This window comes from Saccharomyces mikatae, assembly GCF_947241705.1.
Source record: "Saccharomyces mikatae IFO 1815 strain IFO1815 genome assembly, chromosome: 16".
Taxonomy (NCBI): domain Eukaryota; kingdom Fungi; phylum Ascomycota; class Saccharomycetes; order Saccharomycetales; family Saccharomycetaceae; genus Saccharomyces; species Saccharomyces mikatae.
Genome location: NC_079271.1, coordinates 119,975 through 133,594, shown reverse-complemented (window position 1 = coordinate 133,594; position 13,620 = coordinate 119,975). Strand labels below are relative to the sequence as shown.

Below are 13,620 nucleotides of genomic sequence, written 5' to 3'. Positions count from 1 at the left end.
AGGCGCGGCCACTATTTTTCACCGTTAGTAATTAAACATAAAAACTCAGAGTACGCAATTGTTGTCATTCCGTGGTTCAGCATTCAATTCTTATAACTTCCGTATAAATATATAAGTGTCTTTTATACTTCTATACATCCCTTTTCAGGTGCATAGCACAATATTATTGTGGCTGTTGAGCTTGTTTAAGAGTGTATAATCTTTTCTTCAAAACTAACAGCTCGTCCTTAAGGGAGTCTCTATCTCCCTTCGAAATATAGAGCTCCGCTTTTAGATTGTTCACTTTCATCCTGTGTAGCGCTTCTAAATTGTTGTAAGTGGTTGTGTTGTGCTGCTCTTGTTTATTACCTTGTTTTTTATCCTGTATTTCTTGTTCAGATCTAATCCGCTCGATTTCCTGCTGCAAAGTATTGTTACATTTATGATATTTTTCGAGCTCTGATCGCGATAAGTCAATGGCTTTTTTGGTCAAGCTCATAGATTTCGAACTTCCGGCAGATATTTTTTTTAAAGCATCCAGCTTGTTGCTTTTATCCACCAAGCCAGCTTGCAAAATGTCTCTTTCATTATAAACCTTCTGGGCTTCAAGTTGTAATTCTTCTTTGATACGTGCGGTCTCATGCATTTCATTAACAATCTTTTCTATTTTTATCAGTGGTTCTTTTTCATATATTTCGTTCTTCTTGTGAGAAGAGAGTTGGATACTAGCAGAATACATTTTTAATAATTTATTCAAACGATGAGATGAATCTTCCAAACAAGTGAGAAGTTTAGGGTTCTCTTTCTGCATCTTACTTACAAGTATTTCATTTTGACGCTTCAGAACATCACATTTATTTTCAAGATCAACAATATCTTTCTTAATATTGACACCTTCAAAATCCGTTTTGAGTTTAATATTCTGAACCGTAATTTTTCCACGGATTTCATTCACTTGTGAAAGTTTTACAGTTATTAAATTTTCCAAATCATTGATTCTGGATTTCAAAAAGGTCTTCTGGATTTCTAAATTTTTAAGCCGTGCCATTTGAAAATTGGAATCTTTTGAAGCTTCTTTGATAACTGTAAGCCTCTGGAGCTCCTTTTCCAATTCAGATATATGTCTCGCAGTTTCGAGTTCCTTTTGCTGCGCTTCGAGATGCAATGTTTTTATGTGCAAGCTTAGATCATCATAGAGGGTTTTAGGAATTACTTTATCACTTGAGGAATCACCGACTGAGGGACGGGTGTACTCTTCTTCATATATTGCCAGTCCTTGTGGAAGAGTAAGATTACCATTCGTCACTTCAATACCAGCCTCAGGTCTTTTTTCATTTGTTGCAAACTTGTTATCAGTGGTTTTGCCCGATTTGGAAGACTGCGGTGTCTTTTCCGTTGTATTATTCTGGTATGGGAGTGTCTTATCATCAAAAGAACTGGTATAATCTCGGGGCTCTTCATCGATATCGTTGGTAAATGCCGTTTTAGTATTAGGTAATTTTGGTGTAAGAATATTTATCATCTCTTGGTTTTCGTTTTCAACAGTATTAGAGGTTTCAGAGTTCCAAGAGGGAATAGTACGAACATTTCCTTGTACAAGCAGCGATTCGCTCATTATCCCCGGACATAATTCGTCTAAAGACGATAGATCTAGAGTATACAATAAAGTTCCTCCTCCTTGGTCAACTTCCGATGTGTGCATATCGAGAATATTTGAGCTGGCGTAATCAAATTTATCACCACCCATAATAACAAGCTTTTCATTATTCATCAAGGTTAAAGAATGTCCAGATCGTTCTTGAGGTATGCCTTCCTTGACACAGGGAAGTTTAAACCATTTAAGCGATAGCAGATTTAAGAAATAAACATCATTGGAATACGTGTTGTGGATATCCTTACCACCAAACACACACATTAAATGTTTATATACCACACTGGCATGCTCTTGCACTGGTGGAGGTTTTTCACCCGTAGTTTCAACTTTAGACCAAGCGTTTTGTATTGGATCATAACAGTATGTATCGTTGCTTATTGTCTTCGGCGTTTCCCCACCAAACACCCATAATTTATTATCAAAGGTCACCATTGTATGGTTTGTCAGAGGGGGAGGTAGGGCACTGATAGGTTCCAAGAATTCCCAGTGAGAATTTGGCCTACGGAATGATGATAAATCAAACACCGCCAGATCGTTGAAATAGGTTTCATCTATTTGTCCGCCAAACAAATATAATTCAGTGTGCATCTGCTTGCTTGCAATTATAGAAATTTTATGGCCGTACCTTCCCAACGGTCTAGAACCGATAGGATGCGGGATGGTCCATTTATAAGAGTTAATATTGAAAAGGTAAAGATCATCATCCAGCAATCTATTCTTATTTAGCTTGTGTGTGTCACCGCCAAATACTACGTAAGCATTACCGCACATAGTAGAAGCATGTCCTACTCTGGGAGGAGGCGTATTGTGATCAATTTGTATCCTCTTGGAAGTAAAGCTCGTACCATTTGCATTAGCAGTTATTTCCCAAACATCCCCATATACTGACTGATCATAAAGTCCGCCGGTCACAAAAATCCTATTATCGTTAGTAGTTATAAAAGAGGAAGAGTGGCGATAACGGGGAAATGGAGAGTCCTTCAATTTGATCCTATTCCAAATATACCTCCGTGAATTCTTGCGTTCTAAGGGTGAGGGCAAATTGGTGGACGCGCCTGATATATTTCTATGTTGATTAGGAGGTAGTGTGGGCGTTACTATTCGTGTGCTATTCTGCTTGTCCATTAAGGGCATTGCTCTAGGCACAGTTTGCACTGACATCAAGGAGGGACCCGTATCCGTAGGTTTTTTCTTTGTCAATTTGAAAGGTACCATAGTTGCTTAAGGGGTTACCTCATCCAAACCATTTTTCTTAGTATAACCCATTTTAAAATTCACGTGTATGTATGCTCAAAATAGTGGAAAAAAACAAACAAGCAACACGAGAATCAGCTTTTTAAACAAACCAGTGTCCAAGAGACCCTTTCACAAGCTGAATGGCTTTTGCCGAGACTTATTCGGGTTTTGCGAAGCTTTTTCTACAGTCCCTCCCAAAGAAGAAAAAATTCACAAGCGTGTCATTTCGTGCAGCTTACATCAGCACGATCCACGTACAAAAAAAGTGTAGAAAGTTTTAAACGACGGAAGATGGACTCTATAGTAGGTAGGCCTTGCATCTGCATGACTGGAGTTACTATGTCAGTTGGTGCACGGAACGCGTTTGGGCGCACACACGCATATGATATTGACATGACAGTCATGGCCATTTGTATATATATACCTACATACGTACTAGCTGCAAGAGGCATACTTGGGTGGAAGCTATCTACGTCAATTAGATATGTCTTCACGAACTTCATCGCTGATGAAAACGTGCCTATTCCCAACTAGTTCTCCATCATTTGGTGAGAAAAACTCGCTGGAGGAATTTCCATCAGCTTTTTTCTTCAAAGTCACATCACCACTGCTGATGCCTCTCATCAGCTTCAAGAACTTTGATTCAGATAGCTTTGATTCCATGGAAGAGAGAGTGGAGGAGGAAGATGTTGATGAAGGTGGTGGGGTACAGCATTTTACTATGCCTGTAGCAATCTTTTGCAACTCTACCTGGTCTTGGTCCAACCACTTCTCGTCCTGTTGTATTATAGGCTCGTATCGCGCTTCTTGCATTTCGTTCTCTAAATTATGGAACTCCGCGTCGAAGTTAAATGCATCCGTTGGATCGTTCCGGTTTCCTTGGCGTTGTTGTTGAAGGGTGTTTTGAAGTGGGTAATTTAGAGTTGTTTTCCTCACCATGGAGCTTCTGAAGGGGAGATTTTGTCTGATCGAATTCTGACGTTGGCGAGATTCGTAGTTGGAATATAGCCTTTTATATTCGGAGCTAAACTCTAGTGGATCATCGATCTTCATGGATGAAAATTGCGGAACCCAACTACTGGAATCTTCAGTGTTGTTCTGCGCTCTTAAAGTCAATGGAGAAGGTTGGGTTTGAAACTTCACATTATTAACGCCCTCCAAATCACTAGTGTCATGCAGGAAGCAAGTTTCCACATGTGGATCTTTATTGTTATATTGTGTTTTCAACTCTGTACGAACTAGTCTAGTACGTTTTGACGGTATCAAAGAACCACTCTGTATGCGATGACTTTTTTGGATAATCTGTTCTGTCGGGCTTGTATGGCAGACATTTTGCATGGTATTATTCTAATTCCTTGTAATCTTGTGCTTGCGTTGAATAAAAGAAGAAAGTGTACGGCTTCAACCTTAAATCTAATACGTACCATTAATATATACTTACTATTCTTTTAAATGTTAGAACCTTGCCCAATGTCTTAAAAGAAATATTTAGTCATCCCATCTCCGATTGTCGGCATTAGTTTCCTTTTTTCCAGTGGAAAGATAAAAAAGAACGGAGAAAAAAAGGCTGACGTTTTTAACTGAACAGTACTGTACACCAATAACAATCATATGACTAGAAAAACTATGGTTGTTTTTACTACTATAATTTGGATCAGCCTCTCATTCATTGTCGCTAGTTATACAATAATACTGTTTATGTGAAATTCATTAACTAGTTCAATGGAAACGGTCCGCACATTTTTAGATCTGAATAATGCAAATTTCTCAAGCCGGTTGATTAGCGCATTGTAATTCTCCTCTGATCAATATATCTTGCGGACTAGAATTAAAAATATATTCATTGCTCATTGTTATGTGTATCATATCGTACAAAAATTATATAAAGAAATAATAACGAAAAAGAGTAAAACAAGGACAAATAGACAAAAATAGAGGATAAAAAAAGAAAAAACAACAGATACATAAATAAGTCTTATGACAAAAGAAACGATTGTACAAAAAATTAAAGTGCATGCCATTTTTACCTCTTTTTGCTTAACTTAAACTTTTCATTGCAATCATTCATTTGTTTCCAGCGTTTAAAGCGGCCACTTCAGCTCTCAACTTTAATCTACCAGATAGGATGTCACCGATCTTGTTATATTCAGCCCAGTGAACTTCATGACCTTTTCTTAATTCAACATTAGTCTCGTTTTCCCATAGGTTAGCAATTGGCTTGAAGGAAACGTGTGAACCATTAACACAAATAACAGCAGCAGAGTCATCTTCGTGTTCGACGGTTGGTACTTTTTCACCGTGGGTATCGAACTTGAATCTCAAAACCTTAGCATCAGTGTTTGGAGAAGCTTCGTTCTTTTTGTTCCATTGTTCGATAAACTTGATACATTTAACAGCAAATCTGGAAGCGGTGACACGATCCTTGGAAGATGGAACACCACCTTGTTGGACGTGACCAGGGATAGCAGTTCTAACACCGAACTTACCCTTGCTTGCTTCAGAGATGATATCAGCAAGTAACTGTGTGCTATATACGCTAGAAGCTTGCTCATTTCTAACCAATAGCTTACCGTTTCTGTTTTCACCTTTATCATGACGGAAGTTTTCTTTTAACAAAGTTATATCTTCTCCGATGGAGGCTAAGTCAATTTTCTTTTCTGGAGTATACACGGATACAGCACCGGTAATCAAACCAGTGAAAGAAGCAATGTAACCAGAATGACCACCTTGGACTTCACAGACGAAAACTCTTCTTCTTGTGGCAGAAGCACTTTGTTTGATGTCATCAGTGTAGTTAACCAATGCGTTCAAACAGGTATCGACACCAAGTGAGTATTCAGTACCTGGAACATTGTTGGAGACAGTGGCTGGAATCAAACACATTGGGATGTTAAAGATTGGGTGTTGGGCTCTGCCATCACGCAATTGCTTTAATGATTTAAATCCTTCAAAACCACCGAGTATAATTAAACCATCTAACTTGTTCTTTTGGAAGTAATAAGCAATAGTACCTAAGTCCTCTGAAGCAACCGATCTGTTGGTACCAATTTCAGAACCACCCAAATTATGCCAGTTTTCGACATCAATCCATGATAGTTCCTTTACTTCACCAGTTTGAATCAATCCACTGAAACCGTTCATAATAGCATATGGTTTATGACCGTGGGACAAACAGTATAGAGTGGCCGCACGAGTAGCAGCGTTCAAAGCAGCAGATGGAGCACCAACATGAACAATACCAATATTCAATCTGTCAGATACTGGCAACAATTCAGAACCATCATCTTTAACGGTGGTAGACAAGAAATTTTCATAAAGCTCAATGAATTCAGTGTCTCTTAAAGAAATTGCCTTATCGAAATCTTTGCTTTCAATGGCTGTAGCGACAGATTTAGTCAACTTAACAGATTCAACCAATGGCATTCTTATGATTTTATTTTCTAAAATACCAATCAATGGAGAAGGAGTCTCTGGAGTGAATTCTAAAACAGCCTTGACAGCGTCAACACCTTGTAAAGTGGCTAGCCATCTGTCATGAGCAACAGCAGTACCACCTCTTTGAACGTGACCTAAAATCGTGACTTTAGTATCTAGCCCTAGGTCAATTAGGGCATCCTTAACATCATTAGCTGTAACGGGATTCAACTGATCATCCAATGCACCTTCAGCAACAATGATAGTGTTGTTTCTTCTACCCTTATTCCTATGTCTTTGGCAGACTTCTTTCAACTCGTCTTGCCATTTACCGTGAGGAACAGCTCTTTCTGGAATAAAAATGTAATCAGCACCAGTGGCGATACCAGCCATCAAAGCCAACCAACCACAATGTCTACCCATAACCTCTACAACGAAAGCACGAGAATGTGACTTGGCAGTAGCATCGATGTAGTCGACCATTTCACAGATTCTTTCCAAAGCAGAGTATGCACCAATGGTAGAGTCAGTACCAGACATATCATTATCAATGGAACCAACAAGACCAACGATGGACAAATTTTTGTATGGTGCAACTTCTTCTTTGGTAAATCTACCTTCAGCAACAAGTTCTTCGACCAAAGATGGCCATTCGTGTCTGAAAAGGTCAGCACCGGTCAAAGAACCATCACCACCACAAACAATTAAAGCATCAATACCTTGAGAGATTAAATTGCCAGCAGCCTGTCTACGACCTTCACGCTTTTTGAACTCCATGGAACGAGCAGTACCAATCAAAGTACCACCTTCACTTAACCAGCCTCTGACGTCTTCCCAGGCCATTTTCTTCAAGTATTTACCACCCCTTAGCAAACCTTCGTAACCCTCGTAAACAGCAAAGACATCGCAGCCGAAATGAATACCCGTACGCACAACAGCACGAACAGCAGCGTTCATACCTGGAGAGTCACCACCAGAAGTCATGACAGCAATCTTCTTCTTCTTTTGAGAAGTGCTCAATGTTTGCCTCAATAAATCAGAAGCATCGGAAGAAGCTCTAGAGATAATTTCATCTTCGGAGGTAGCTTCCAAGAAAGTGCCCTTGGAAGTTGGGGTAGAATCAGTAGCATTAGCTAATCCCGAGAAAGTGATGTTGTTGCCCATTGGATCTTTCAAAAATACTAATGTGTCGGATAATTTTTCGGCTTGCTTTGGGAATTTTTCGACAATCTTATTCAAGTCAGTTGAGAAATAAGTGATTGTGGCGGTTTCATTCGTGTCGAAAGTTTCATCAATTGGGGCAGACATCACTAGACGGATCTTTAGTAAAGCACCTTGACTTTGAGCCTTGTTGGTGGCTTCTTGCTGTGGTATACGGAAACCAGAAGCATCCACCTCACTTAACTTGAAAGATTCTAACCAAACTTCTCTCAAGGAATCTTGGGAAGTTCCTGAAGATAATAAGCTGTTTTCACCATGTTTGAATTTATTGAAATCTTTAACGGTGGCGAATCCTAAAGTATGGTAGAAGTGAATGGTCTTCTTAAATAACGCTTCATCATTTGTGATGATAGATCTGAATGCAACGCCGTAGCATGAATCTTGAGATTGCATCTTTAATAATGGGTTTGTTCGGATTATTTTTATATAGAAGCTTTCCCAAATAGAGCTAAGGTAACTTAGAATTTTTTGGTATCTGTCTCGAAATGAAAAATAGAAAAATTTCTCTCCCTATATTTTAACTTGTACTTCAAATTTGTTTATCGTTTGTTTACTAGGCGAAACTTGCGTAGACGACAATCCAAATAGAATTAACAGACTTTATTGGTAGAAAGCAATATTATTCTTTAGATACTTCAGATTAAAGGAGTTAAGAAGTGAAAAAAAAGATGATTACACGAAAAGATAACAGAAAAAAACTCCTTTATTAAGAGCGAAAGAATTTAATAGTTGAGATGGAAATAAGCAAAACCAAAACAAAAGAAGGAAAAAAAATAAAAAAAAAGTATTTATTTATTAAAGAAAAATCATGTTGATGACGACAATGAAAAAAAAAACGGATTTCACTTCCACATCCTTATATTTTTCAAAGGTTGATGCAAGTCGATCTCAAATCGGATAACGCTGCCAAAATTGGGAAATTCCGCAATTCCGCAAGAAAAAAAACAAAAGTGAAAACGTGATAGCATTTTCTACAGAATCCAAAAAGATATAGACCAGCATACTGAGAGCATGGCGGTAACCCCACTTACTTTTGCGCATTCATGAACGTTGAGAAAAATGTGTGTTGGAGAGCCTTGATGATGTGCTTGATTGTAGTTAGTAAATTGTAGAATATTGTACCTGCTTACGTACAATGACTTTCTTGCTGAGATATTAATTTCTTTTTTACTAGCCGCTATCACAAGCACCCTGTCAAAGAAAACTAAAAAACTCAAGTTCGAAATTAGTGGAAGCTGATCGCAAACACTCGTGGTGTGTGGATTGAGGAATCTCAATACTTATAATCATCATCATTTTCAACGAACTGTAGCGCATATATGGGACCACATCTACTGAAGCTAGATTAGAGGAGAATTAACAGAGGACTTACATAGAATTAGTACAATTTACAAGTATGTAGTATAGTGTTATATAATATGAAGAAGTGGAAGGGTGTACGTAAAAAATTAGAGAATTTATAATATGCAGGGGAGGCCCGTTAAGAACATAAACTCCAGTATCTATCGGTCATTATATATCTATTAAATTAGAATTTTCTTGCGGACGCTGCTGTTGTTGCTGTTGTTGATTGATTGGAACGAACGCAGTGGGGACCATGACATAACCAGTCTGTTGACCTTGAACGACTTGTGGTTGCTCTTGCACACCAGTGGATGCATATTGAACTTGGCCAGCCGCGGAACCAGTAACGTATGTGCCCATTGGCGATGTCATCATGTTTTGTGCTTGAAATGGATTGCCTGTTTGACTATGAGCAAGAATTGGAGTAGTGTGTGCTTGCTGTAGGGTAAACGGATTTGGAGAACCCGGCAAGTTTTCTTGTCCTTGTTCTCTAGCAATATTCTCCAATGAAAATGGATTGTTGGACCCCGTTTTTGTTGGGTCTAATGTGCTTGTCATCACTGCGTTGTTGTGGGTGGTTGTATAACCGCCAAATCCTGAGCCAGTGAAATTTGGAGTGTATTGAAGATTGGAGGCATACAACCCTGTCTGTTGACTATTCAAGTTGGGGGTTATCGGTATTTCACCCTGCAGTGGCATTGTAGATGCAGATACCAAGTGCAAAGGCTGTTCCTGCTGTTGGAGTAGGAATGGATTAGCAGTTTGCTGAGGTATTTGGGTGGTTACTTGAGGTTGGACCGGCTCGAATGAGAAGATGTCATTATTTAGACCTTGTTGTTGAGATCCGAATGGGTTATAAGCATCATGCGGAACTGTGGGAGAAATGAGCAATTGTTGGTTTTGAAGTTGTTGCTCAAGTAGCTTTTTTTGCTCTCTTATCTGTTCCAGTTTTTTCTGCGCCATAGATCTGTTGCTATTATTGTTATCGTGATCGCCTGTAGAACTAACGATTGCAGATTGTTTTCTATCTTGCTGCTGTTCGGAATTTTGCCCTTTCTGTCTTCTCGTTTCATCTCTCAAGTGGTCTTCCAAGGAGTTGATCAGCTTTGTAGTAATATGTTTAATTACAGGGATTTTTAAACCAACAGCTTTACCTATTTTTAAGTATCTAACCACATACTCTGTCATATCCACGAAATCCTTGTAAAGATTTAGCGTCCTTTTGGCGTGCTCAATGGATAATTCAAAAAATGATTCCAGCAGTGTAATGACACCTTCATTAAGGGCATTGTACAAACCCAATAAATCATGCACCAACAATTGAAATGCATACAATAACAAATGGTTCTCTAAGTCAGGAACAGAGTATTTGTTCCTTATCAAAGCATTGATTTGAATTTCTAACGATTCAACATGATCTAACTCTTCATCCATTGATAGTTGATTCTTACTTCCCAGCTTTAACGAAGAGTAACTGTCTCGAAGGTGGTCCACACCTAACTTACCGTACTCTTCACAACGTGTCTTCAGATACTCATCGTACCTCTGCAAAGCCCTCATATCATTGGAAGACCACTTAGATGTATGTGAGATTTTTCTTAACTGGAAGACATCCAAGTTATGAGAGTAGTGTCTTAACGTGACATTCTTCTCGCCTTGTTGTATCATCAGATGCATCACAATTAATGCTTTATAGACAATGGTCCATGCTGTGTCAGACAATCTTATATCCAACGCATGGGTAATCTCTTGTAGTCCCCTTCCACTCGAAGTTCCTGAGAGAATAGGGTCCACGTATTTTTGCTTTGGAGGGGCCATCTTTATCTTGGTCGCCCCTTTTACCAACTTGGTATATAATGAAGACATGATTTAACAAACACGTCTATATATGTAATATAGGGGTAGCGGAAGTAGTCGCGCTTCTTTGCTTAGTACTGTTACTGTTCCAGACGATAGCAAGAGCAACAAATTGGTACTCCTAGTACAAATCTATCTCCTCGTCCTTTTGGATTACTACAAAACCAAAAAACCCTATTGACAAGATTAGTGAGTCAATTTTTACCTCGAATTTCAAATCGACAAGAAACTTTTTTTTCTATGTAGTTTCAAACTTAATCTTTCCCTCCACCATAGCAAAATCAAAACAAAGCCATACTGGGAAAATCTGAAAAAAAAAAACGGCAGGGTGAAAAAAAACTACTCTGTTACCCTGTATATTATGGACCGGGTAATAAAAAGTTCTCTTTTCTTTGCCAAGAGAGCATTACCCCGAATAACCCCTCATCCTGGGGGGGGGGGTGCCCCGCTTTTATTCCTCCCGCCAATCGGCAATTACGGCTTTGCGTCATTCCGTGGACGGAACAACCTGAGTCGCTCCTTAGTTGGGTCATGCATAGTGGAAAGGCCCCCACAAGAACGTATAGGGAAGCGAAGAGTACACTTAACATATATATATGCGGCTGGGTCTGACCTTTCATCAGATAATACTCGTGCGCTGCAATTTAAATATTGGAGAAACTAATTTCCTTTCCATGTACTACAACGAAAAGTATTTATATAAAAAAAAGAGTTCAATCAGTCTTTAAGATTATTTGTACAAACACACGAATCAGAAAACACAAGAAAAATAGAAACACATCTCACCGTAATAATGTCAGCATCAGCATTTAATTTTGCCTTCAGAAGATTTTGGAATAGCGAAACGGGGCCCAGGACTGTCCACTTTTGGGCACCCACATTGAAGTGGGGATTAGTATTCGCGGGGCTGAACGATATTAAAAGGCCCGTGGAAAAAGTATCTGGCGCACAAAATTTATCTTTATTAGCGACTGCATTAATATGGACACGTTGGTCGTTTGTCATCAAGCCCAAAAATTACCTGTTAGCCTCAGTGAATTTCTTCCTGGGCTGCACCGCTGGGTACCATCTAACGAGGATTGCTAATTTCAGGATACGGAACGGGGACTCGTTCAAACAGGTTATTCACTATATAGTAAAAGGGGAGACTCCAGCGGCTGTTGCAGCGAAACAATCAGCATCAGCATCGATGAATAAAGGTGTGGTTGGTGCTAATCCATCAATAACGCACTAATCACATAAAAGGTTACTTTTCCTCAGAACTCGCATTTCCTTTTTAATGAAATTTATGACTTATATATTCCTTTTAATACTCTACTTTCTATATTACATCAAAAATGTGAAGAAATGTAAAAATCATCGAGATTAAGAATTTTTCTGTAAAAAAATACATAAATAAACCAGATAGAAAGCCTAATTGATAGTGATAATAAACACTCTTATTTTTATTGTTATTCTTTACCTTTCCCTAATGGTCTTAGCTTTGTGTCAATTCGACAACTCTTTTGGCAGCAGGATCTAGTTCATCAAATGAATAGATCTTCACCCCTGATTTATTGATGATGTCACGACCTTCTTCTACTTTGGTACCTTGTAGACGCGCCACAATAGGAACTCTAACCTCAAGTTCTCTGGCGGCTTCTACCAGCCCCAGGGCGACATAGTCACATCTAACGATACCACCAAAAATATTGACAAAAATTGCGTCTACGTTCTTGTTGGACAAGATCAATTCGAAACCTTGCTTGATGGTCTCAGGAGTAGCACCACCACCGCAATCTAAGAAATTAGCAGGATCGCCTCCATTTAATTTGATGACATCCATAGTGGCCATAGCCAATCCTGCACCATTGACTAAACATCCAATATTGCCCTTCAACTTAACAAAGTTCAAGTCATACTTCTTTGCCTTAACTTCATCCGGATCTTCCTGTGATAAATCTCTCCAAGAATATATTTTTTCTTGTCTGAATGACGCGTTATCATCGAACCCAAACTTGGCGTCTGTACACATGATTTTGTGGGTTGGATCATGCTCAATCTCACTCAAAGGGTTGATCTCTACTTGTGTAGCATCTCTCTCCATGAATATCTTGTACAAATTGGTCACAGTTTTTGCTGCTTCTTCTTGCACATCGGGACTGAAACCGAGACTCTTGGCAACATCTCTGGCTATTTTTGGGCTCAACCCTTTTGAGGTCTCAATTGAGAATTTCTTTATAGCATCTGGAGTTTTCTCTGCCACTTCTTCAATATTCATACCACCTTGACTGGATGCAATGATCATTGGTTTTTTGGTTTGCCTATCCATCAAAATAGATAAATAAGCTTCGTGCTTAGTGTCTACTCTTTTCACTATATAAACTGCTGATACTGGCTTCCCAGTTACCCCTGTCTGTTTGGTAATCAGATTATGGTTAAGCATTTCTTTTGCTACATCTTCTGCTTGTTGAGGGCTTTCAATCATATGGACACCGCTCTTATAGCCGGTGTCAAAATGACCTTTACCTCTACCACCAGTCAATGCCTGTGCTTTGATGACCAATTCCTTAGTGTTTAACTTTTCAGCAGCTTTGAAAGCTTCTTCAGGAGTGAATGCTGGAAACCCGTCCGGAGTGCCGATACCATATTCCCTCAATAGTTGAGCGGATCTGTATTCATGAATGGATAAGTGCCTTCTTGCTTGTAGAACAGACTTCGTATTTAACCTGTTTAATTGTCCACACTTTGCAATTAGAGACAAAGATTTTTTCGAAAACATCGTGCTCTGTTGTTATGCTTCAGTATTTCTATCAATCGTATAGTTTTAACTCTTAATGCTTTCAACTGCTTAGAAATCAGTCACGCAAACAGATGTATTATTAATCTGGGCTAACTGTTATTATTGAGAAGAATCTCGAAATGTTGATAAGGAG

General features: G+C 38.9%; 6 protein-coding genes across 6 annotated transcripts; 1 reads left to right on the top strand and 5 right to left on the bottom strand.

The window, feature by feature from the left end:
• Positions 1–163: 163 nt before the first annotated feature.
• KEL2 (Kel2p) lies at positions 164–2,794 on the bottom strand (the record flags this gene model as incomplete). Its single annotated transcript, XM_056226087.1, has 1 exon — positions 164–2,794. The coding sequence occupies one exon, from the start codon at positions 2,792–2,794 to the stop codon at positions 164–166; it is 2,631 nt and encodes an 876-aa protein (XP_056079840.1).
• A 549-nt stretch (positions 2,795–3,343) lies between these two features.
• Positions 3,344–4,207, bottom strand: PEX21 (Pex21p; the record flags this gene model as incomplete). Its single annotated transcript, XM_056226085.1, has 1 exon — positions 3,344–4,207. One exon carries the CDS (start codon positions 4,205–4,207, stop codon positions 3,344–3,346), a length of 864 nt encoding a protein of 287 aa, XP_056079839.1.
• Positions 4,208–4,933: 726 nt separating this feature from the next.
• On the bottom strand, positions 4,934–7,897 carry PFK1 (6-phosphofructokinase subunit alpha; the record flags this gene model as incomplete). The annotated part of the gene is made up of 1 exon (XM_056226084.1): positions 4,934–7,897. One exon carries the CDS (start codon positions 7,895–7,897, stop codon positions 4,934–4,936), a length of 2,964 nt encoding a protein of 987 aa, XP_056079838.1.
• Positions 7,898–9,016: 1,119 nt separating this feature from the next.
• Positions 9,017–10,714, bottom strand: YAP1802 (Yap1802p; the record flags this gene model as incomplete). The annotated part of the gene is made up of 1 exon (XM_056226083.1): positions 9,017–10,714. One exon carries the CDS (start codon positions 10,712–10,714, stop codon positions 9,017–9,019), a length of 1,698 nt encoding a protein of 565 aa, XP_056079837.1.
• Positions 10,715–11,498: 784 nt separating this feature from the next.
• On the top strand, positions 11,499–11,939 carry MPC3 (mitochondrial pyruvate carrier; the record flags this gene model as incomplete). The annotated part of the gene is made up of 1 exon (XM_056226082.1): positions 11,499–11,939. The coding sequence occupies one exon, from the start codon at positions 11,499–11,501 to the stop codon at positions 11,937–11,939; it is 441 nt and encodes a 146-aa protein (XP_056079836.1).
• A 243-nt stretch (positions 11,940–12,182) lies between these two features.
• Positions 12,183–13,466, bottom strand: LSC2 (succinate--CoA ligase (GDP-forming) subunit beta; the record flags this gene model as incomplete). The annotated part of the gene is made up of 1 exon (XM_056226081.1): positions 12,183–13,466. One exon carries the CDS (start codon positions 13,464–13,466, stop codon positions 12,183–12,185), a length of 1,284 nt encoding a protein of 427 aa, XP_056079835.1.
• Positions 13,467–13,620: the final 154 nt, after the last annotated feature.